This window comes from Lathamus discolor, chromosome 3 (assembly GCF_037157495.1).
Source record: "Lathamus discolor isolate bLatDis1 chromosome 3, bLatDis1.hap1, whole genome shotgun sequence".
Taxonomy (NCBI): domain Eukaryota; kingdom Metazoa; phylum Chordata; class Aves; order Psittaciformes; family Psittacidae; genus Lathamus; species Lathamus discolor.
Window position 1 is genome coordinate 81,043,917 of NC_088886.1, and position 21,829 is coordinate 81,065,745.

At 38.2% G+C, this 21,829-nt stretch overlaps 1 protein-coding gene across 2 annotated transcripts in view; it reads left to right on the plus strand.

Moving 5' to 3' along the window:
- The window catches only part of LOC136011077 (aldehyde oxidase 2-like), a 44,722-nt gene extending 24,540 nt beyond the window's left edge, over positions 1–20,182 (plus strand). For both annotated transcript variants that reach the window (XM_065672744.1, XM_065672745.1), the window contains exons 21-35: positions 1,748–1,872; positions 2,855–2,988; positions 3,693–3,780; positions 5,279–5,365; positions 5,935–6,126; positions 6,817–7,044; positions 9,121–9,216; positions 10,089–10,217; positions 11,370–11,444; positions 11,802–11,854; positions 12,362–12,476; positions 12,913–12,978; positions 14,253–14,441; positions 16,250–16,417; positions 18,114–20,182. In XM_065672744.1, coding sequence (XP_065528816.1) covers positions 1,748–1,872; positions 2,855–2,988; positions 3,693–3,780; positions 5,279–5,365; positions 5,935–6,126; positions 6,817–7,044; positions 9,121–9,216; positions 10,089–10,217; positions 11,370–11,444; positions 11,802–11,854; positions 12,362–12,476; positions 12,913–12,978; positions 14,253–14,441; positions 16,250–16,417; positions 18,114–18,167 — 1,799 coding nt within the window. In that variant the 3' untranslated portion in view covers positions 18,168–20,182. The remainder of the gene's footprint in view (positions 1–1,747; positions 1,873–2,854; positions 2,989–3,692; positions 3,781–5,278; positions 5,366–5,934; positions 6,127–6,816; positions 7,045–9,120; positions 9,217–10,088; positions 10,218–11,369; positions 11,445–11,801; positions 11,855–12,361; positions 12,477–12,912; positions 12,979–14,252; positions 14,442–16,249; positions 16,418–18,113) is intronic.
- Positions 20,183–21,829: the final 1,647 nt, after the last annotated feature.

The window sequence follows — 21,829 nt, forward strand, 5'->3', positions numbered from 1 at the left end:
CCATAGTGAACTTCATGGCATTGACTTCAGGCCATTTTCCAGTGTAGAAAAAACACTTTCAAATCTCAATCTGTCCTTTAAAGGGCTTGCATCCCTTTCCAGTCTGATATTATTTGTAGTTTAATTATTAGCTATTAAAGCAACCATGGGGTAATATTAGTGCCAGGAATGACTTTTCTATGATTCTATGTGCATCTTCTTTGCAGCTTGACAGCCAGTCCTGCGAACTCCTTTCTGAGTGCAGTTTTCAACCAGTGGTATCCCTGATTTTATTTGGACTGTACTTCTAAATTTGTTTATAGGAGTAGTCTGTGGGACAGTGTAAAAGACTTACTAAAATTAAAATATATGATACCAAGGTCTGTTTCTCTTGACATTGCCTTGGCCAGTTTTAATACTTCCCCTAATTATCTTTTTCTAACACTTGAATGCAGTTCTGAGATTTGTTAGTGAATACCTTATAAATGCTTACACAACTCATGTGTCCTGTTCATGTCCTTTTCCAATTGTCCTCTCATGACATGTATTATCATACCTACTTTCTGCTATTATCATTCCCTAAATTTCTGCAGCTGAGTTTTTCTCTTCACTGAACACTAACTACACATGAATTAACACCTCCATGATCACAAGAGGGAATGTAGCAGACCCACCTGCCCCTTTGTCTTTTTCCAACATCAATTCTATCTAGTTTGAAAGAACGATCAGATTTATTTCAGTTCTTGGAGACCTTTGAGCATGGAGACTCTGCATTCTCCCCAGTCAATTTTTTCCAGTGCTTCACCAATCCTATCAGTAGAAGGACTGTCTTCATTGCTAACGATTTGCTGCAATGTAAGTAGTACTGTGCTTTTTGTTCTCTTTACTGTGAGTACGAAGCACAGACTGTACTTTTCCTCTTTGCAGGATTGATTTGAAGATTCATGCCTTCCTTCACTTTTATGGGCTGAGGCCCTTCAGTTCTGTCAGTCTCCTCTGCTCTCCTTTGGACTTTCTCCAACTGTTCCCATCATATGTCATGTCACCCTCTAGTGGCTTCAGTTCTGATTCCTACTACTTCTCCATGAACATGTATTTCAGGAATAACTGCTAGGGAAATACTGTCAGACCAAAGGATGGCATAAAGTTAAGGTTACACAGAGAATTTACAGAATTAGCTTTTACACTGTGCTAACAGATTTCCCTCTCTCTAAGGAAAATAGTACAAAAGTATAGTGTTGTGTAGAAATAGGTAGAAAAAATGTAGTAAGAGAAGGGCATACTGATAGAAAGAAGGTAAGAAAGGAAGAGGAAAGCTGTATTTTCCCTCACAGCATGATTCAGAAGAAGACATTTTAATCTTATTATAGTAGAAGAGATGTAACCTCCTAAAGAATTAAAAAGCACAAAATATTAAATTGATACTGATCTTCTCAGGGGTGGGGGGAGGGAAAGCTATACAGGGATTAGGTGATTGAATGTTTTCCTCTTTATTCATTATTTTTCTGTTTATTAAGAGGGAAATATTCAATCACCTAATCCTTGCATTTAAACCTAAGATATAAATAAATTAAAACAAACAAACATGCAGAACACAGAATAAAGTGAAACAAATGACAAAAAAAAGCTCAACTATTTTTCTCTATTTTTCTTCTGTGACAATTTTTTTCCATGCCATATATACATACATGTAAATGGGCAAATACAGGTTTCCTTACAGATCATTTGAAACCAAGCTTACATTTTCCTATAATTATATACATAACAGGTGAATTGCACACAGGAGGACAGGAACATTTTTACCTGGAAACAAATAGTGTGCTTGTTATTCCAAGGGTGGAGGATAAAGAAATGGACGTGTATGTGTCAACTCAGCATATAACAGATGTACAGGTAAATCAAAGTATTAATGATACTTGTTTCTTACCTTCCTAAATAACCTTAAAGCTCAACTATATGGCCAGGTCTTATGATCTTCCAAATTTAGATTAACTGATTTTGATGTTTTTATGAAAATAAATGGCCTGACTACTAATGATGAAGCTAGATGGAACTAGCTTTCTGCACAAGCAGGTCTTGTGCTATCTGTATTATCCAATGCAGTGCAGACATAAATGAGCAGTGTTACTATGGGATGAACAAAGGGTATCTTGGCTAGGTAATATGGTTGTAGTTTTCTCGTTGAAAAAAGACTAATTCTTTCTTAGATGTATTGGCCAAATCCTCCTAAAATCAGTGAAAACCTTCACTGCAATCCTGGTCAATCACATTTTGGCAGCAGTGAGTGTCTTCAGCTTTAGAAAGAATACTCAGACAAGTTGCATTGCTCATATGAGTAGTTACATTGATGATGATGGTGTTATAATTATGTGTAAATAATAATAAATGAATAAGTAAATAATAACAACATACAAATCATATGAAGTTAAGGAAAAAGAAAAGGTTAATAGGTCCTAGCTAACATCAGAATTGTAGGCCTGTAGAAAATAATAGCTTCAAAAAATGTATGTTAATTCCTACATGTTTCACTCTGTTCCATTCAGCTTGATATTTTAGTGGATGCTTTCTCTCCAGATACAGATGAAACTTGCAGTTCTAGAGATTATCATATCTGGCATTAGATAATCAAATTAGTTTATGGACCTATTTTTACATTTTTACTATTCTGTAAAGACCAGATTGTGCTTTCACCAGCATCTTTACCTATTTGAAATCTTTTGTTTCTTTCTTTCTTTCTATAGCAACTCTAGCTTTCTGCCCAGGATTCTTAAACCTGTTAGCTTTTAGTATATGGTTAGCCATAGAGAATAGGCATTTTTAATATACTTTGGGAGGTAACAATTCTCAGTAAAATCCTGGATATTTGCTTTTGCAGGAATTAGTGGCTTCAGCTTTAAACCTCCAGTCCAATAAAATTATGTGCCATGTGAAACGCGTTGGTGGAGCATTCGGTGGGAAGATTACTAAACCTTCACTCTTTGCTGTAGTTGCAGCAGTGGCAGCCAACAAGTAAGTTGGTTTCATCAAATGAATGATTTAACTAAAAATGAAAGATGACAAGACTGAATGAAAAAGGAACTTCAGTCCTGAACCCTACCTGGAGGTTTTCTTGATGACATCATCTTTTTTCATCTCTTTGGCAGTAAATCTTGGGTAGAGGCTTGAAAATTCTCTGGGCTTTTGGTAATAGTATTCACTTAGTATCTGAGAGCCAAAAAAAAAAGGCAAGGAGGCAGTTTCTCTCAGGGCTGAGCTGTACAAATCCCAAACAGTCAAGCTTTTCCCAAGCACAGTGGCTTGAATTTCACTCTAGATATTCAGTGAAAGGGGTTTTTTTATCCAGTACATAGTTGTGCTCACATGAGCCCTTTGTGCCACAGCTCTCCTTTACTCTGACTTACTTGCCATGTCCTGTGCATGCTTCATAGAACTTGCATCTCCCTGTTGAGAAGCTAAAGAGAAACTGCTGAAAAGGTCATTTTTTCTGCTTTGTTTTTGAAGGGAAAATCAAAACCAAATTAAAAATCTGCTGAAACAGCCTAAACTCAGGCATGGTGAAAGTTTAGTAAGTTTAACAAGTTTAATAAGAAACTAAAACATAGAATGGACTGATTTATTGCCACCACTAGGAGTTTGGCCATGTACGTGTAATGTTATTTGCAATCTGCATGCATAGGATATAAGAAAGGTGGATTTTTTTATGTTCACTTTAGGACCGGGCATCCAGTTCGTTTTGCCCTCGAAAGAAATACGGATATGTTAATCACTGGTGGGCGGCACCCTTTCTTTGGAAAATATAAAGTGAGTGAGAGAAGATATTTTGCTCAACTACTGGGTAATGGTTTATTCTGAGGCGAATCAGCATAATTTCATTGACTAACAAGAGGAAGTAAGAAACCAAATTCCTCCTCGTCTGAAATCCTAACTGAGCACCAACCTTGCCCCAGTCCCAAGAGCACCCTGACCTAAGAGCTACAAATCAAACCAACAGCTATCACCATATTCCTACAACCCAGGTGATGTCCAGAAAAAGCATGAACACCCATCCCTTTTCTTGAAAATACTGCTAACATCAGCCCTACCCCATGTAAATCAGAATTGAATACAAGCCACTTCTCAGATATGAAGCTAGCCCTGCAAGGCAACACAAGAATCAGCTGGTAGCAAAACTCTTTCTTTTGCCTTCTGAATTCTTACATTAAAGATAACTGGGTAAACAATGCCAGCACTGAAGTCAGCTTGGCAACTGCTAGTAGCAGGGGCAAAAATCTTCTCTTTGGTGTTGGTGTATGATTTAACAACACTAAAACCCTCCAGGACAGGGTTTAGAGTTCAATATGGTTTGGGTAAAGAAGGCTGAGGAATTGGTTTTCCAGTTCCAATAGCTCTTGCATGAGCTGTAGAGTTTGGCTGATTGTTTCTGTAACCCCAGCCCTAACCTTTCCTTTACTTAAATGCAGTAACTGCAAAAAACTGCACGAATTGCTTAACTACATTAAGCAAGAAACACTCTCCCCATCAGTCCCATCTTTTCTCCTATCCATGTAGGTATGCAGGATTTAGCCAGCAATAATATTCATTAATTCTTATCTTCCTATCCTTAATCCTGATGGAGCTGCATCAGTTTACATAATATAACAAGTTGGTTATTTTACAGTTTTCTATGATTGTTCCCCTTTAAATATTATTACATAAACTACTAAAAATACAAACCCATACATTACATAAAAAAAAAAAAAGAAATAATTGAAGAGGAAAGAACCAGAACTAGAATTCAATCAAATTTGGTAGTTATTTCTGAACATGTAATCTGAAAAATATATGCACCATTGGTTCATGTTCTTATGTTGTCTAGGTGATGAAATCATTGGGATGAAAGATGATTACAAAAGGGATACTCCATAAAGTAGAATAAACATAATAATAGTTAATATTTTCTTCAGTGATATCATCATCCTCTTTCTGGTCTCTGTTCATGCAGAAAACAGTGGTGAACAAGCTTTTCAGATTCTGAGTACAGACAATGTCTATGTAGAATAGCTTTGTGGATAGCTGAGGTATTCTGATGATTTGTAGGTTTTACGTGTATTTTACTCTTGGTTTGCATATTCAGATCCAAACTGATATCATCCTATAGGAAATCCATGCTGGTAATTTTTCTAGTTCACTAGAAAAAATGCTTTTGTGTTCTGTAGTCTGAACCTCAGGTGGTATTTGTTAACCAGCTAGCCTATTTATAAAGAGAAGTTTGAAATACAAGAGAGAAACGACCCCTAATGCATCAGTTGATATATTACAGGTTGGATTCATGAATGATGGTAGAATCATAGCTGCCGATTTTCAGTGCTATATAAATGGTGGCTGTACAAAAGACGAATCTGAATTGGTAAGTCCTTCTTCATTGATACCACTTACACTGACTGAACTGGTCACAGAAAGAACATAACAGCTCTTTGCCACAGTATCTTTTTATTAAGAACATACCTATTCTTGTTAAGTACAACTCCCATCGTCCTGAAGTAAAAATGCATCTGTGGCCCAGAGGTTGATTACAGAATATCATTAAGGGGGTACAATATTTCCTGTTAGGTGATACTGGACATAGAAAAATCAGATTTAAAAGTTCAATGAAGATAGAGAGACAGTAAGTTTTATTACGGAGCCTATTGTTGTAAAGTTACTCCTCCACTTCCCCAAAACTGAAGGTCTGATTTTCCCTCAGTAATTCTTCATGCTGTTGTAATTTCTTAAAGTTAAATGCAGTTTCTCTGATTCAAACACAGTTTCTTTACTTAAATTGCTGTAAAAAACAGCAGAACAACAGGTCTTCCAAGTATAGTTCTACTCTTCCTTGAAGTAATTATTTCTCTTTGGTGTCTTGAGTGTCTTTCACAAGTTTCACTGTCTTTTTAGAGGAAATTAAGCCATTTGAACAACTATAACCTCTTATTACAGGTGATTGAATACATTGTGTTGAAAGTGGACAATGCATATAATATCCCAAATCTCCGAGTCAGGGGCCATGCCTGCAAGACTAATTTGCCTTCTAACACTGCCTTCCGTGGATTTGGGTTTCCCCAAGCAGGTCTGTTTATGGAGACGTGTATTGTGGCTGTGGCAACCCAAACTGGCCTACCACATGAGAAGGTAAAAGAACTGAGACTGCCAAATAAAAAATGGGATAACAGAATTCTAGGACCGAGACTGGTGGAAGCTCCTTATGCTTAAGCCAGCTCTTGTAGAACCAGATCCGCCAACTTTACTTGGACTGAATGGTACTTTATGCAGCAGCTATGCATCCATGGAATACTACTTGATATAATACAGATAAAAGTGGAGAGAACAGGCCCACGATCTGTTGCAAAATGTTTGATGACTGCCATTAGTAGGATCAATTTCAGTCAAAACAGTATAATCTCAGGTACTATGTGACAAGTTTTAGGTCACTTTGTGTATGATCAGCTGTTACTTGCATCTCAGCATCTTGGAACTAGACTTTTCATTTTTTCTATCCATTTTTTAGCTTTAACTTCTGCTTTCACTAGTCTTATTTACAATTAGAGTTTACCAACCTTCTCTGCATTGAGCAGTCCTTGTGAACAGTTCCACTGTCACCACTTGAGTTCACAGGCATTTGACACAAGCAAAAATATCAGGCCAAGTGAGCAGGGATTTCCTTAGGGAAAGGGATACAGCATTATGTTTAATATAGATAAGTATTAATTATATTATTATTGCATTATATCATTATATGACATATCACTATGTATATAATATGTCAATATATTATACAGCCATATTTATTTTCAGCAATGTGTAAATTTGCTTGCTGTTTAGGTTAGGGAAATAAACATGTACAAAGGAGCTAGCCTAACATCCTTCAAAGAAGAGTTTAATGCAGAGAACCTGTGGAAATGTTGGGAAGAATGTTTGGGCAAGTCTGACTACTACAACCGAAAAGAAATGGTGGAAGAATTTAACACAAAAAATTACTGGAAAAAGAAGGGGATTGCCATCATTCCCATGAAGTTTTCTGCTGGATTTAATGCAACTTATTTTCATCAGGTAACCCCTTGGTAACAGTGCTTTTACAGTCCAAGGTCCCTACTTTTCTTTCAAAAAATAGAGGAAGCATAATCTCTACTGGAAGGAAAGAGGAAAGGATTCCAGCATGCTGGACTAGCATAAAATATCATCTACTGAAGTATGCTTTGTTTCACTTAGACACTCTCTCTTTCACTTAGTATCACTCTCTCTGGCTGATATCTTTATAAATGCTTACTCAGCATTAGATGGGACTTCGAGCAACCTGATTGTGTGAAAGATGTCCCTGGCCATGGCAGAAGGGGGTGGTCTAAATGATCTTCCTTTGGCTGAACTAGATCATCTTCCTTGCATTGAGGTCCCTTCCAACCCAAACCGTTCTATGATTTCATGAGTATTCACCCCACAAAAATGTGAATTTTTGATTCCCATCATGCTGTCTTTGTCCAGATAAAATCTAAGTAATTCACTGTAAAAATGTGGTACTTGGAATCTTCCATAATCTCATCCATAGCAAGAAAACCTATCACTCCTATAGATCAGATAGTACCATATATATATGATAGGTTAAGCTTTACCACTGGAAAATTTTATTGCTCAGGATGGTGATGTTTCTGGGAAAACTTTCCAGTTCTAATTATTTTTTTTAATTCATGCTTTGAACCAAAAATTCTTTCAAATGAGCTTCAGATTAAATGAACAAACATAGTCATTTGTTTACGAGTGTACAATGCATGGTTTGTATGTCAGTTGTTTATCCATTTCATGATTGTTTCTGTTCAAGTTTGTAGATTAAGAGCTCAGAGAAAGATTAATATATTTCATACAGCAATGCTGTCATGGTAAAAAACATTGAATCTAGGAATCAATTCATCTGATACAAAAGGTCAGAAAAAGGCATAAACCGGTAGTTACATTTCATCAAAACCTTCAAAAAAAAAAAGCTCAGGTATTGCACTGAGTTTCCAAAAAATCTAGATCTAAATCTTAGAGGATAGATTTATTGTCTAGTCTTGTCTCTGTCAGCTAAGACTCTAACTGGCATCAGCAAAATGTTAGCTGATTGCAAACATCACAAGTTGGCACCAAAGATGTTTGCATGACCATTATTTCTCAATGTAGAATTAATAACAAATAAAAAGATGTCCCGGGGGCACTGTATTTCACAACATCTCTCAGGCTCTGCTGCTTGCTTTCCGAGTGCTGGTAGCTGATTGCATTCTACAGTGAAATGTCTCTACAGAATTTCTAGTTTTCTTTCATATCCACTTGCTCCTTTATAATAGTGGATGGCTTGTACAGGATGATGTCTTTCATCACCGTCCACTGGAAAGTTACTTGTTGCTGATTTTACCATGAATGAAAGTTCATTATTTCCATTCCCATTTGATTCTTGCATTTCCCGTGTCTAAGATAGCTTTTTATTGGCACAAGGCTGCACCAAGATATGAACAGAAAGTGTATCAGGTTCTAAAATCATTCCCTTGACAGCCTGTAAGAGAAAATGTACGAGCAGTTGTGTCATCGCTCCATCAAAATTACACACTATGAACATCAGTTTATTATTACTCTGTATGAGTACATGCAAACAAAAAGGACTAGGACTAATCCCTCAGTTTCAGAAAAACAAAAGTACAACTCTGGTATTGTTTGTTCTAAAATTAAAGTTCTATAGGTGTTCATAGTGGATGTCTTGCCATCTGACAAAATGCTATAGATTCAAGGTTCAGATTCTGCTCTGTCCTCCTTTTTGTTGTGGATGAAGGAATAGTATCTATGGCTACACACACATTACAATTAGAGCCGGCATGTTCTTAATTCACCCAATTTCCCAAGAAGAAAAATATGCTTTTCTATTATTTAGACTAATTACTGTGATACCTGCAGAACTCCGTTGAATAGCTACTATCTCACTTACAGTCTCTTCTGTCTTAGAGCAGTCAAATTTGTTATTGTCAGAGTTCTGGAGAATTTCCACTCCCTTTTAACAATATACTGATTCTTGTTGATTATATCTATCTTTGCCTTGTTCTTTTTCTTATGCATCTTTGTTCAGTGAAGCAAGAAAATTACAGAGTTTCTGTGGCTTTTCTTTAGGCTGGAGCTCTTGTCCATATCTATATAGATGGGTCTGTGCTAGTCACTCATGGTGGAATTGAACTGGGACAAGGAATTCACACTAAGATGTTACAGGTGAGTTAGTTTGCATCTGAAGGCAAATAAAATATAAAGATAACTGAACCAAAAGGATGAAGAGCACTAAGAAGTTCAATAGGCAAATTCTATAGACATAATAAAGGTAAGTTTAATATTGGGTTGTTGCTTCTGAGTTACTGGTGAAGACAAAACTTAGGAAAAATACAAGTTATAAACAAAGCGATCTTCAAAGACCTGGAAAGATTAACATCTCTGTGGTAACATCGCTGTTATCAGGATAGCTAATGACCCAATGTTTGTTTGCAGAGGGAGTTAAAGTGATGAAAATTTAACTTTGTAGAGTGCCCAACACCAATAATAACATCAGTTAATTTTCATGCATTTCTGGTGCAGTGATAAACAAAACTATGTGCCAAATAGGTCATTCTGGAGCTAAAAGTAGGTCAATCCTTCAAAATGAGCTGAATGAACATCTGGATATTAGAACACTGTAAAAAACGATAAAGTGGGAACACAAGCTAACGAAGCATTTTCAAATGAAATTGAAAATAAAATATACAGATAAGATTTGAAACTCCATAGGAAACAGTGACTGTTTTTTGATTTTTAAGTTTTGCATATGTAGACAAAACCTGATTAGAGAGAACAATTAGAGGCAAAACGTGTAGTATTGCATGGTATTGTTTTATCTTCTGTTCTATTACTTGAACTTACTTATAAAATATTTATTTTACAGGATAATTGTTAAGGAAGACTTCTGTGTTTGTCCTAGACATAGTATTACTGTTGAATTAGGTCTTTTCTGCGTGCATGTATATAGAAAGAGAGATGAATGGCATGATGAATTCCTGACTTGAAATTGCATCTTCAAGTGGGACTGGCTATCTTTTTGTTTACTTTTACTACAGATTGTCAGTCGTGAACTGAAGATACCATTGTCATATATACACTTCTGTGAAACAAGCACAACAACTGTACCTAATGGCAAATACACAGCAGCATCAGTTGGAACAGAAATCAATGCAAGAGCAGTCCAGGTTAGACTTATTACCATTTTTTCACATAATCAGTGATTCTGTTGAATACTGAATGTCCCTCTGAGGATTCATAATTTTGTTTTGGTTTTGAGCAGCTTTCAGTTCTTTTATCGCAAAATAGAATCATAGAATAGTTAGGGTTGAAAAGGAACTTAAGGTCATCTAGTTCCACCCCCCCTGCCATGGGCAGGGACATCTCACACTAAACCATGTTACCCATGGCTCTGTCCAACCTGGCCTTGAACACCGCCAGGGATGGAGCATTCACAGCTTCCCTGGGCAACCCATTCCAGTGCCTCACCACCCTCACGGTAAAGAACTTCTTCCTTATATCCAATCTAAACTTCCCCTGTTTAAGATTTAACCCGTTACCCCTTGTCCTGTCACTACAGTCCCTAGTGAAGAGTTCCTCTCCAGCACGCTTACAGGCCCCCTTCAGATACTGAAGGCTGCTATGAGGTCTCCAGCAGACTTCTCTTCTCCAGGCTGAACAGCCCCAACTTTCTCAGCCTGTCCTCATACAAGAGGGCTCTTGATGATTTATTTTACATGCACAGTTTAAAACAAGGCAAATTACGGAACACTGTTAAAAAGGGTAATTTTTTTTCTGCTTTACTGTGTCAGATTTACAAAATGGGGATGGGGGGCTTAGGTTGCCAGTAGATAAATTTATGGATCTTTACTTTATTCTGTATTTACACACAATTTAAAGGAAAAAGTAGCATAAGGTATGTTTCAGGTATTTTTTTAATAATCAGACTGAAATGCCCTTATCCTCATAAATCATTTGGGACCAATTCTGCTTTAATTTATGTTGTAATAAATCATTCAAGCCAGTGGTTTTCTATCTAGCAAATCAAAATAGGAGGGGAATCAGGTCCTTTATCTGTTTTTGTTGATGGTTTCAGTGGTAGCCTAGTGTATGAATACTTCAGTTACGTTACAGAAGATGCCAATGCCACTCTTTTTTTGCTGCTTTCCAGTTGGCAGTTTGCAGAGTAAAGAAACTGTAGGTAAATGAACAGAGTTACAGCCCTCAGAATGAATTTAACAAACTAACTTCACTAAGAAAGAGCTTGTAGCGCTTTGGATACAGCAGAAAGATTTGAGTTTGTGGGTTGGTCAATGGTGCACAACTTTCTTCCCCCCTAGGATGCTTGTCAAATCCTTTGGAAGCGTCTGGACCCTATACGGAGAGACAATCCTAATGGCAAATGGGAAGACTGGGTAAATATGTCTCTGTTCCTTACTATTAAATTATGATAAACCCATGAGTGTACAATGAAAGCTGCCATTGCTCTGGAGAGAGGAAAGGGCCACCCTTCATGAAGTGAACCACATGAAAGAAGAGGAGGAGAAACAGTGTAAAAGCAAGTGGTGCAACACAGTGTCTGGTAAATCTGGCCAACTTTAGAGATTTTGCCGTGTCCCCCTTCTTAAAGATATGTTCAGGGAACAAGGGAATATAAAGTTTTAACTTAGGGCTCTTTTTTCTTTAAAATGTGGTTTTTAAAGTTTTTTCTTTAAATATGAAGTAAAGAATTCTTTATTTTCTCTCTGTAATAATGAGTATACCTTTTGCAGATCAGTGAAGCTCACAAGCAAAGCATCAGTCTTTCAGCTACTGGCTATTTCAAGTAAGGAAAGCCATTAGTTTGTTTTAATTTCTTGTCATCACAGGTGCTACTTTGTCAGTAAGTTTCAGGAAGGATAAAACTGTCCCCATTCAACCTTCTCAAGGCCACATCAGGTGCAGCACACAAACTGATAAGAAGCTGGACCAGAGACTGCAGTGTCAGAGAAATTCTTCTCTTCAACCCATATTGATTTTAGAAGCACTTTATATCTTTGGTTAGCTATTTTGACAGTTGATGCAGTCTTCTCCAAGGTCAATTATGGCAGGACAAAGGAGACCACAAGGAATTTCGTTCCATGGCCATCATGGCTTGCAATCCTCCTATGCTCCCAAATTATTCCATGCCACATACATTTAGCAGTGGTGCTAGTCTTTGACTACAGAGTTCCTATGAAAATAGTTAGTTTAGAGAGTTTATATCATGTCTCAACAGTGAGGACAATGCTAGAGGGTGGGTGTTGTCTTAATCAAATTCATCTAACCTGAGGGATGTTCTTACTTCCTCCAGAGGTTATGTTACAAACATGAACTGGGACACACAGAAAGGCCATGCGTTCCCGTATTTTCTCTTTGGAGTTGCATGTTCTGAAGTAGAAATTGACTGTTTGACAGGAGCCCACAAGGTAATGTCAAAAAATATACTGAACTTGAAGTTGGCTGAATTTCCCACCATCATTATATTTCCTGTGATAAGTTCCTCTACATAAGAAACTTCTGTTCAGGTGACTGTGCTTCCACACTCACAACAAAGCATAGGAGGTGGCTAAACATCAAACAATTAAGTTTCTATAGGAGAACAAGCAACAAAACCATTCTTGAATTCATGATCATCCTGTTACTTGCAGGATGTGCACAGCACATTCCAAGTTTCAGACAACCACCAAAAGTGCATTTAGGTAAGATGAACTCTCCACCAACACAAGCCTGTCTCTAGTAGCTTTCATATTTCAGAAAAAATCTATAATAGTTGTGGGTGAGACTATATATACTGTTTATGATCCCTTTGTTGTTGTGTATTTTAAATATAGGTCCGTAACACACCTTTTATTTGTTTAACAGAACATCAGAACAGACATTGTCATGGATGCGTGTTTTAGCATAAATCCAGCTATAGACATAGGACAGGTATGAACTTCCATAGTTTTGCTTTATATTAGATGTTAGTGAACATTTCTCTTTGTGCCTAAATGTTTGCTGTTATCAGCCAATTTAATAGCCACCAAAGGCTATGAGGCATTATCCATTAACACTCAAGGATGCTGGCTTGACAGATGTAATAGTAATTGCTTTTATTTGCAGCTATAACTAATACTAGGTTAAGTTTTCTACTTTTTGGTTGTCTTCTGAGAAGTAAAGAGAAAAGTAGATCCCACAGGCTTTGGAAAAGCCTTACAGGATTAGCATCCTGAATCTCCTTATGACTTTTTCCTGAAAAATTCACTCCAGAATTATTGACTGAGGGCTAAGTCTTAACCAGCAGCAGAGAACTGTTGGCTGTGTAATGGAAAAAGTTATTGAGGTGTTATAGCCACAGATTTGTATTAAGGATTCAACTGTCTGTATCTACAGACAAACTGAATAATGACAAAAGTCACTAATAATTTGTAAATAAGAAAGCAGTGGTGAACTCTAGAGTAAAAAATATTTGTCAGTTCTTTGCAGAATCAAAGGAAATGCTCCTAAAAATATGACCTACATTTAAAAACCCTTTTTTATCCAGCTTATTTACCCTATTAAAGGCTCATCCTCATATATTTGCCCTTTGCCTAAAAGATTATGTTCATTTTGTACATTCAAGGATTGCCAAATTCATCAAATTATTCTTTTTTAGCAGTTCAATTCTGTGTTCACCTTGCATCAGTGTTTACATCACCGCTGTCATAGCCCAGGTGTTTACTCAGCAGTTGTTCCTTCCTGCTTCAGGCTGGTTTGTTATTTCCTCTTCATATCCAGCTTACCATTTATTTGTGTATGTGATGTTTTTCTCTAGAATAAATTTCATTAGCTAACTGCAAATCTGTTTTAAGCAAATATCAGATTGAGCTGACTATTTATGTCAGAGTCCCTGGGCGAATGTCTCCACACTGGAATTCCCGTGGATTTGACTCAATTCTCTTTCGCAGTTATGCAAAAGCAAATCAGAGGTAACTGTACTAGCTATGGTGAGTTTAGCCAGGAATAACAAAGAGTAGAATGAGCTTGAGCCAATGGAAATATTTGTGTAAGTCAGATGGAGACAGCTTGGTCTTACTTTGGCCTATGTTGGCTTATTTTTACTTTTGGAAGGAAAGATATCAGTTCATGTGTAATCTTAAAAAGTCTAATTGTATGTATGCTTTTGTGTTTCAAAATGGCTGAGTAAGATGTAGAAGTTTACCTTTTTTTTCCTCTTTGCTCAGATTGAAGGGGCCTTCATTCAGGGAGTTGGTCTTTACACATTAGAAGAAATCTACTTTTCCCCAGAAGGAGAACAGCTAACTCTTGGCCCAGATACATATAAGATTCCTGCCATCTGTGACATTCCTGAGCAGTTCCGTGTCTATTTATTGCCAAATTCACGCAACTCAATTGCTATCTATTCTTCCAAGGTAAATGCACTGAATTTACCATTTGCAAGCACACCAGCTGATTCTGCTGCAAAACTGTAAGTGACTGCAGTGGATGGTAAACTTTTTTTTCCTCAGAAAAGATAATTCCAGTTTCAGCTATGGAACAAATTGTACTCAAATGGTAAAACACTGATGTTCTGAGGCTTTGGACTGATTTTCTTCCTATGATTTACTGGTATTACAGTAGCACTTAGAAACTAATAAAAGTTTTTTTGTACCTACCTGTTGTACTATATATCAAAAGTGAAAAAGTCCATCTTGAAGAGTTTAAACTGACTAGATAGGAGAAAGGATGAAAGAAGGCAATATTATGATCCTTTTTAAAGGCAGAGAAGTCATGAGACAGATTAAATGACTTTGTAGAATCTCACAGGAAACCTGTGACAGGTATGGGAATAGAGCCCAGTTCATCCATTAGCCATGGCAGAACACCATTCTTTCTGTTTTAAGGGTGCATCGTCCTCTGAGGAAACACTCAGTACTGGGACTGAGCTTTGTTCATAGATTCAAAATAAAAGCAAAAAAAAAGAGCACCTCAGACAGGGAACTAAAAGGGAGCATAGGCCTCAGGCTACTAAATGACAGGAATGCCCACTGTCTTACCTTTGAATCTAAAGCAGGTATTACAGAGTGTTGTGGTTTAACCCCAGCAGGCAGCTAAGCCACACGGCCACTTGCTCGCTTGCCCCCTGTGGGATGGGGGAGAGAACTGAAAGGGCAAAAGTGAGAAAACTCATGGGCTGAAATAAAGACACTTTAATAGGTGAAGTAAAAGCCACACATGCAAGCAAAGCAAAGTATGAAATGGAATTAATTCACCACTTCCCATCAGCAGGCAGATATTCAAACCATCTCCAGGACACCAGGGTTCTATCAACCGTAATGGTTACTTGGGAAAGCAAACAGCATCACTCCAAACATTCCCTCCCCTCTTCTTTTTTCCTCCCCCAGCTTTATATGCTAAGCATGATGTCATATGGTGTGGAATATCCCTTTGGTCAGTTGGGGTCAGCTGTCCTGGCTGTGTCCCCTCCCAACTCCTTGTGCACCCCCAGCCTACTCATTGGTGGGGTGGGGTGAGAAGCAGAAAAGGCCTTGACTCTGTGTAAGCACTGCTCAGCAGTAACTAAAACATCCCTGGATTATCAACTTGGTTTTCAGCACAAATCCAAAACACAGCTGAAATATGAGCTACTATGAAGAAAATTAGCTCTATCCCAGCCAAAATCAGTACACAAAGGAATAGAAATTTCCAGAAGATATTCCACGCCATATTCTTAAGGGCTTAGGTGGTGTAAATGAGTAAATAAACTCTTCCACATTAAGAAAATAGAGACAAAGAGCACATTTCTTATCAAAATTAGACAGCACAAACATGTAAGAGGGCCTAAGGCAGCAGTGGGAATGGGTGTCTTTCTTTCTTTCTTTGGTTCATCATACAGAACTAATTCCACTTGGATATAGAAAAGGTAGTTTATGTGAGAAGTCGTGAGTTTGTTTCATGACTTTAAAACATGAGCACTGAAGTCCCAGCAGGAAGCTTTGATACTGTAGCTGTATTGTGAATTTTAAAACTATCTACATCAGCCAAATCTTAGTCCTTGATGGTTTTCTGATTTGAAAGTTGTCAGAGATCCAAGGAAAGTTGTTGAATCCAAATATGATGGACATGTCCAGGTATGGAGCTGACGCTATTCACTGTATTTTCATAACTACAGCAGAGATGTGATAATCTCTACTGTCAGTTTCTAAAGCCAGTCTCTTCAGCTGTCTCTCTCCTCTGTCAGGGCATGGGAGAGGCTGGATTCTTCCTGGGCAGCTCAGTGTTCTTTGCAATACGAGATGCAGTGGCTGCTGCACGGAAGGAAAGAGGACTGTCCCTGGACTTCACATTGAACAGCCCCTTGACTGTTGAGCAAATTCGCATGGCCTGTGCTGATGTCTTTACTGAGATGGTAAGGTTATTTTCATTCCTTTCATGAGCTAGCGCCTCCATTCTCTTTAATCTGAATGAGCTGTGCACATAGACTAATCAGTGTGCAAAATCTCTTTTCTTCAACATACCACAGTTAGCAGAGCTTTGTACTTTATTTAACCAGTAGCACTTTGCTCAGCTATGTTGACAGAGTAACATGAACTGACAGTCTAGAACTAAGGAACCTATGCTATTTCCTCAGTGGTAATGTCTCCAATTTATATATCTCCTTTAATCTAAAAGCCCTTGAAAAGACTTTTCAGATTATAGTCTTCATATTTAGTGTCACTTTATTTGCATCTCTGTTAGAAATTATGATGATGTCTAGACACACAGTAGGTGTGCTCCATCATTTGTCCTATGCCTCCGGTCTAGACTGATTCCACTTTGAAGCACGTACCCCAGTTTCCTTCTTTTCTTCCTTGAAAACTAGGGAGATGCAAATACAGGCTGATATGCATCCATGTTTTCTTATAACATGGGGTTAGACACAGGCTGGGTGCACAAGAGCACTCCCAAATAAAACATTTTAGATTTACGTTTCTATGCAAACATCACCACTGACAGTGGCATAAACAGACTCTAGGGGTGCAAATTTAAGATATTCACTGTAAAGGCCTAAAATGTTTAGGTCCCAATTGCTTTATATAAGCTCATATTCTGTGTCATGATCTGAGTATTCCTAGAGCTGCTTGGGTGAACATATCCTCGATTTTAATAAAAAAGCAGAGGCTAGCAATGATTCTTCCCATTGTACAATTCATTTCCAGCTGGGTTTATGAGAGCCCTCCATCCTTCAGGCCATGCTCTCTCTTCTTTGTTTTGTGGAATGAATGGATGTTCAGGAGATGCTGAAATAATGGGGCCTAAGGAGGAGAATCGATTTTAGATATCCTGACCTTTTTCCTTTGGGAGCCTGGAAAACAGAAAACACCAGACCAAACTGACAAGGTCTATTAATTAAAGCTTTCAACTTAAAAAGACCCACTGACCTGAGCCTGAGCAACTGCATTGGAGCCTCGGCTGAGAATTTTTGTATGAAAAGGAACAAAAGTTGGGTCAGTATGTCTTCCAGTGGCAGCCAGCTAGAGACCCGCAGATCTCAACCTACCTGGAGGCTGGGATTGTGATTTCCACATCCATCCACTTCTGTTTCCTTCTGTGCAGGATATCCAGTGATGAAGTCTTTAACAGTGAAAGAACTTCTCATATTAATAAAAGTCATCACTGAGATCAAGAGCCTTTGTGGGCTAGGTGTTGTGCAAACAATTGGTAACAACTTAAATAAGGGTGAAGTTGTTACCCAGTCATTAGGAGTTGATGTTCTGACTCCAGGAATGCCCTCAGAAATGTAGGATCTCCTTGCAAACATCATTGGTTCCATGGCAACCATGTTGCATAATGGAACCTCATGTCAGTTCCTCTAATCTCAGCCTTTCAGGCCGTGAGCTCACTTGTGCTATGGACATACGCACTTAATTACCTGTTCAATTACAAGAATGCCACCGTTGACTAGAGGCAAGTTGATTGATTTCACAACCTTTTATAACACGATAAAGTGGGGATGTGTGTGCAGTGACATTTAAATGGCTGACAAAGACCATGCATTTGTAAATTACAGTAAGTTTTCTTTCCTCTTAGCAAAATGATGTTGTTTTCCTTAAATTTTCTTTCAGATTCCAAAAGATAAACCTGGAACCTATAAGCCATGGGCCATCAATATATCTTAATACTGCTTTCCTAAGTACCAAGCAACTAGGTGACTCCTTCAGCCACTTATTTACTGAAAGCTTTTCTGCAAGAAAGAACTGTAATACTTACACACACCCATACATATGTATCTGTCTTTGTAGAATGAGAACAAGCACCAGTTCTCTTGTCATGCCATGTAAGAGACCTCTCATTTTGAAACATACATTTCTTTCTAAATCAAATTGTGTTCCATGCTACACTGGAATAATTCTGGAGTTACCCCACAAACTTGCAAGAATTCACATGCAATTTTGAAAATAACCTGCAATGAAGAGCAGGTCACAAATAGTACCATTTTGCCACTTCTGCATCTAGTTTGAGATTCATAACTGTTGTTACCCACTCTTTCTGTTCTTCTGGTACTTGAAAATCCCAAAGATCAGAATTAGACACTGTACAAACTAGTGATGAGCAATATATCAATGTTACAGTAGAGAAGAAATGCCAGATGTTTTCTAGACGCTGCTGTATTATTATTACCACAGTGACCACAGAATACTGCAGCATAGCTCTTTGCTTCCTGGCAGCCCATCTCAGACCTGCTCCATACCACTAGTTCTCTCTGAACCACTATTGATTATGACCTCTCTCAGGGCTGGAATATAATCATTGCTAATCACTGCATTGTCAGCATTCACTCCTCTCCTTTGCTTTACCCACAATTTTGCTGCTTCTTTCCAGTAAAGCAGTGAAGAAGGACATAGCTGATGGCATCTGTAGGTAAGGAGAGGGCACAAGGTGAGGGAGGTATACTGGAGGTAGGAAGGGTTAAATAGCTGGACAGGTTCCAATACCACCTTTGAGTGAAGAAGTGAGGATTTCTGGGATAACATAAATTAGTAAGCAAAGAGATAGAGGGATAGACCACCATATCTGCAAAACCTCATAGTCTTCTTATCTAAAACATTCATTTTGAAATGGGGTTGCCCATTGCAGCCATCAGCAGCTATACATAACAAATGTGCAGCAGGTGTCTTAGATAAAAAGGTGGAGGGGAAAAGGGCTAAGAGGAAACAACAACAACAGAAGTTCATCATTAAAAATAGGTGTGTCAGCTCCCAGTTTAACTGTGCCAAACAACATTACCGGCATTCTTGCAGTCATTGCTTTAGAAAAGTTTAAAGTGATGCTGTGGCAGCTGTATGAATCTTGATGGAGCATTTCCCTGTGAGGAGAGGAGACTGAAAAGAAAGTGCAAAGATGTTTGAGAGGGGGAAAAGGAAATGGCTGAGCTGATCCAACCTATGTTTACATGCAAATTTATTCGACTTTAACATTTGGTAGGTCAAAGCAAGAAAATTAACAGTAAGAACACATTTAACGTCTTTGTGTACTCAAAACACTAGCATAAGAAATATCTGGAGATACTAACAGGTATTGCATTAGTTCAGATCCTGGACTCATTTACACGAACATAAATCTAGACTATTTTCATTTATTTTAAGGGTGAGATTTCAGGCTTAAATTGGCATGCTATAGAAGAAGTATGACCCTCAAGTAAATCGTATTTAACCAAAATCTGTAGCGGTGCAACAAGATTTTATTTCTTTACAAATAAAATAATATTACAAATAATGAAGAAATTGACAGGTTATGTTGGTAAAGGTTTCCTGTTCATTTCTCTTGGTAAATTGTGAGACTATAGCTAATGCGAAAAGCTCAGCTGGCAATACGCTTTTGCAGTTTTGGAATATCAAACACTTCGAGGAGCTGGCAGCAGGAACTATCATATCTTTGTGTTCTTTACCTTAAAATGCAATTTTCCTAACGTGATTTATCTTCTTGTCTTCTTATTTAACTGTAATTTAGAAAAATGCTCTCCTTTTAGAATGAGTACCAAAGAAATCAGTGCCTTGGATTTAGAATGAATGAACAAATACTAAGGTGAATAGCCTCCCTCTGAATGTGATCTCCTTTTCGGTATTTTTGAATGTGCTATTTTGGGGATTTCATTGAGCTGTTAAACAGGATTTGCTTAAATATGTCTTCAATAAAAGCAAACTTCTAAGACATAGCCCTACTATTTTGTGGCACTGTGATCTATAACCAATATTGTTTCAAGGAGAAAACAATAGTAAAAAAATGGTGTGAGATGAAATCTGGCTCCTACTGACAATAAGAATGGCTATTGTTTGAGCTTGAAGTTCAAAACATGTGACTTGGCAAGCCTGATGCTTTCCCATTAATCTGGTGCAGTAATGAATTTCATAGCAACAGACACACAGAAGTGGGGCTGTGAGCCTTGTGGGTCTTATGGACCGGTGACAGCAGGGGGGAGAACTGGGACTTAATAGGCTGAGTGTCTAAGGCCGGTTACCAGAGGGGTCCTTACTGTGTGTATGTGTATCTCTCCATGTATTTCCCAGTAATGGACCTTCATGCTAGTCAGTCAGAGAGGAAAACAGGACAAGGGCATGGGTGCTGTCTGTGTCTGTATGAGTGCAGTGTTTCTCTGTTAACCTGTGTGGCCCGCTGTATTTTTATCTACGTATGTTTTACATGTGTTTGCATGTTTGCTTGTTGAGAATACACACTCACCCTTGCTACTGGTTGGACCTTGGGGAATAGAGCTGCATCAGCCTCACCTCTAGTGTGCTGATGCAGCCCCTAACATATTCATCTAAAGAAATTGTATTTACTGCAATTGAGGCTCTCAGAAGCATGTAAGTCATCTTGTATGACTGAGATAGATAAATTTTATTGTATTTCCAGGTACAAGTACAATCACTCTAGCTCCAGAAAGGATGATGGTTTCATACATTTATGTGTCCCTACATAGAATCAATCATAGAATGGTTAGGGTTGGAAAGGACCTTAAGATCATCCAGTTCCAACCCCCCTGCCAAGGGCAGGGACACCTCACACTAAACCATGCCACCCAAGGCTCTGTCCAGCCTGGCCTTGAACACCGCCAGGGATGGAGCATTCACAACTTCCCTGGGTAACATGGCAAGCATAAGCGTACTTTTAAAGTGTTCAGGTTTTTATATACCCAGCATATATGTCTTGCAGAATGAACAACATATTAATTTTACTACTTCCAGTTTTACTCATTTTAACCTGTGAGGGTAGCATGCCTAAGTGAATGCTGGGATGGGTGATTGTGCGATGTCTGTAGTCCAGGCAAGAACAGACAGTGGAAGGTAAGCAGCCTCACTGGAGATACGGCATCCCTTTAAGATAATTGAGTAGGACAGCAGATAATCAACTGACTAAGACGGTAGGACCAGTTCTGCTTGAATCAAAGAATTTTGCAGATAAAAGCCAAGATTCTTCTTTTCCAGGTTTCAAGTGTAATCGCTTCTGCCTCTTGTAGGGATAGATAAGGAATACTTGTTTGCTTTCTTACATATAGATGTATTAGGGATAAGGTTTTCAAAGAATGTCTAACAAAAAAAACCTGACCTGAATTGGCACGTTCCCCTGTTTGCAAGTGGCCGATGCAGATTACTTGGAGCACTGTGTAAGAACACGGGCAGTTAACAATTCTCCTTGCTTTCTTCCAAAAACTACAGTTTAGCTGAGCGGTGCAATGACCTCCCTGCTAGGCCACACAAGACAAAAGATTCACAGCTGAGGAAGCAGGTTGTTGGGATAAAACAGAAATAGAGCTGGGGGTGACCTCCACTAAACGGTCATG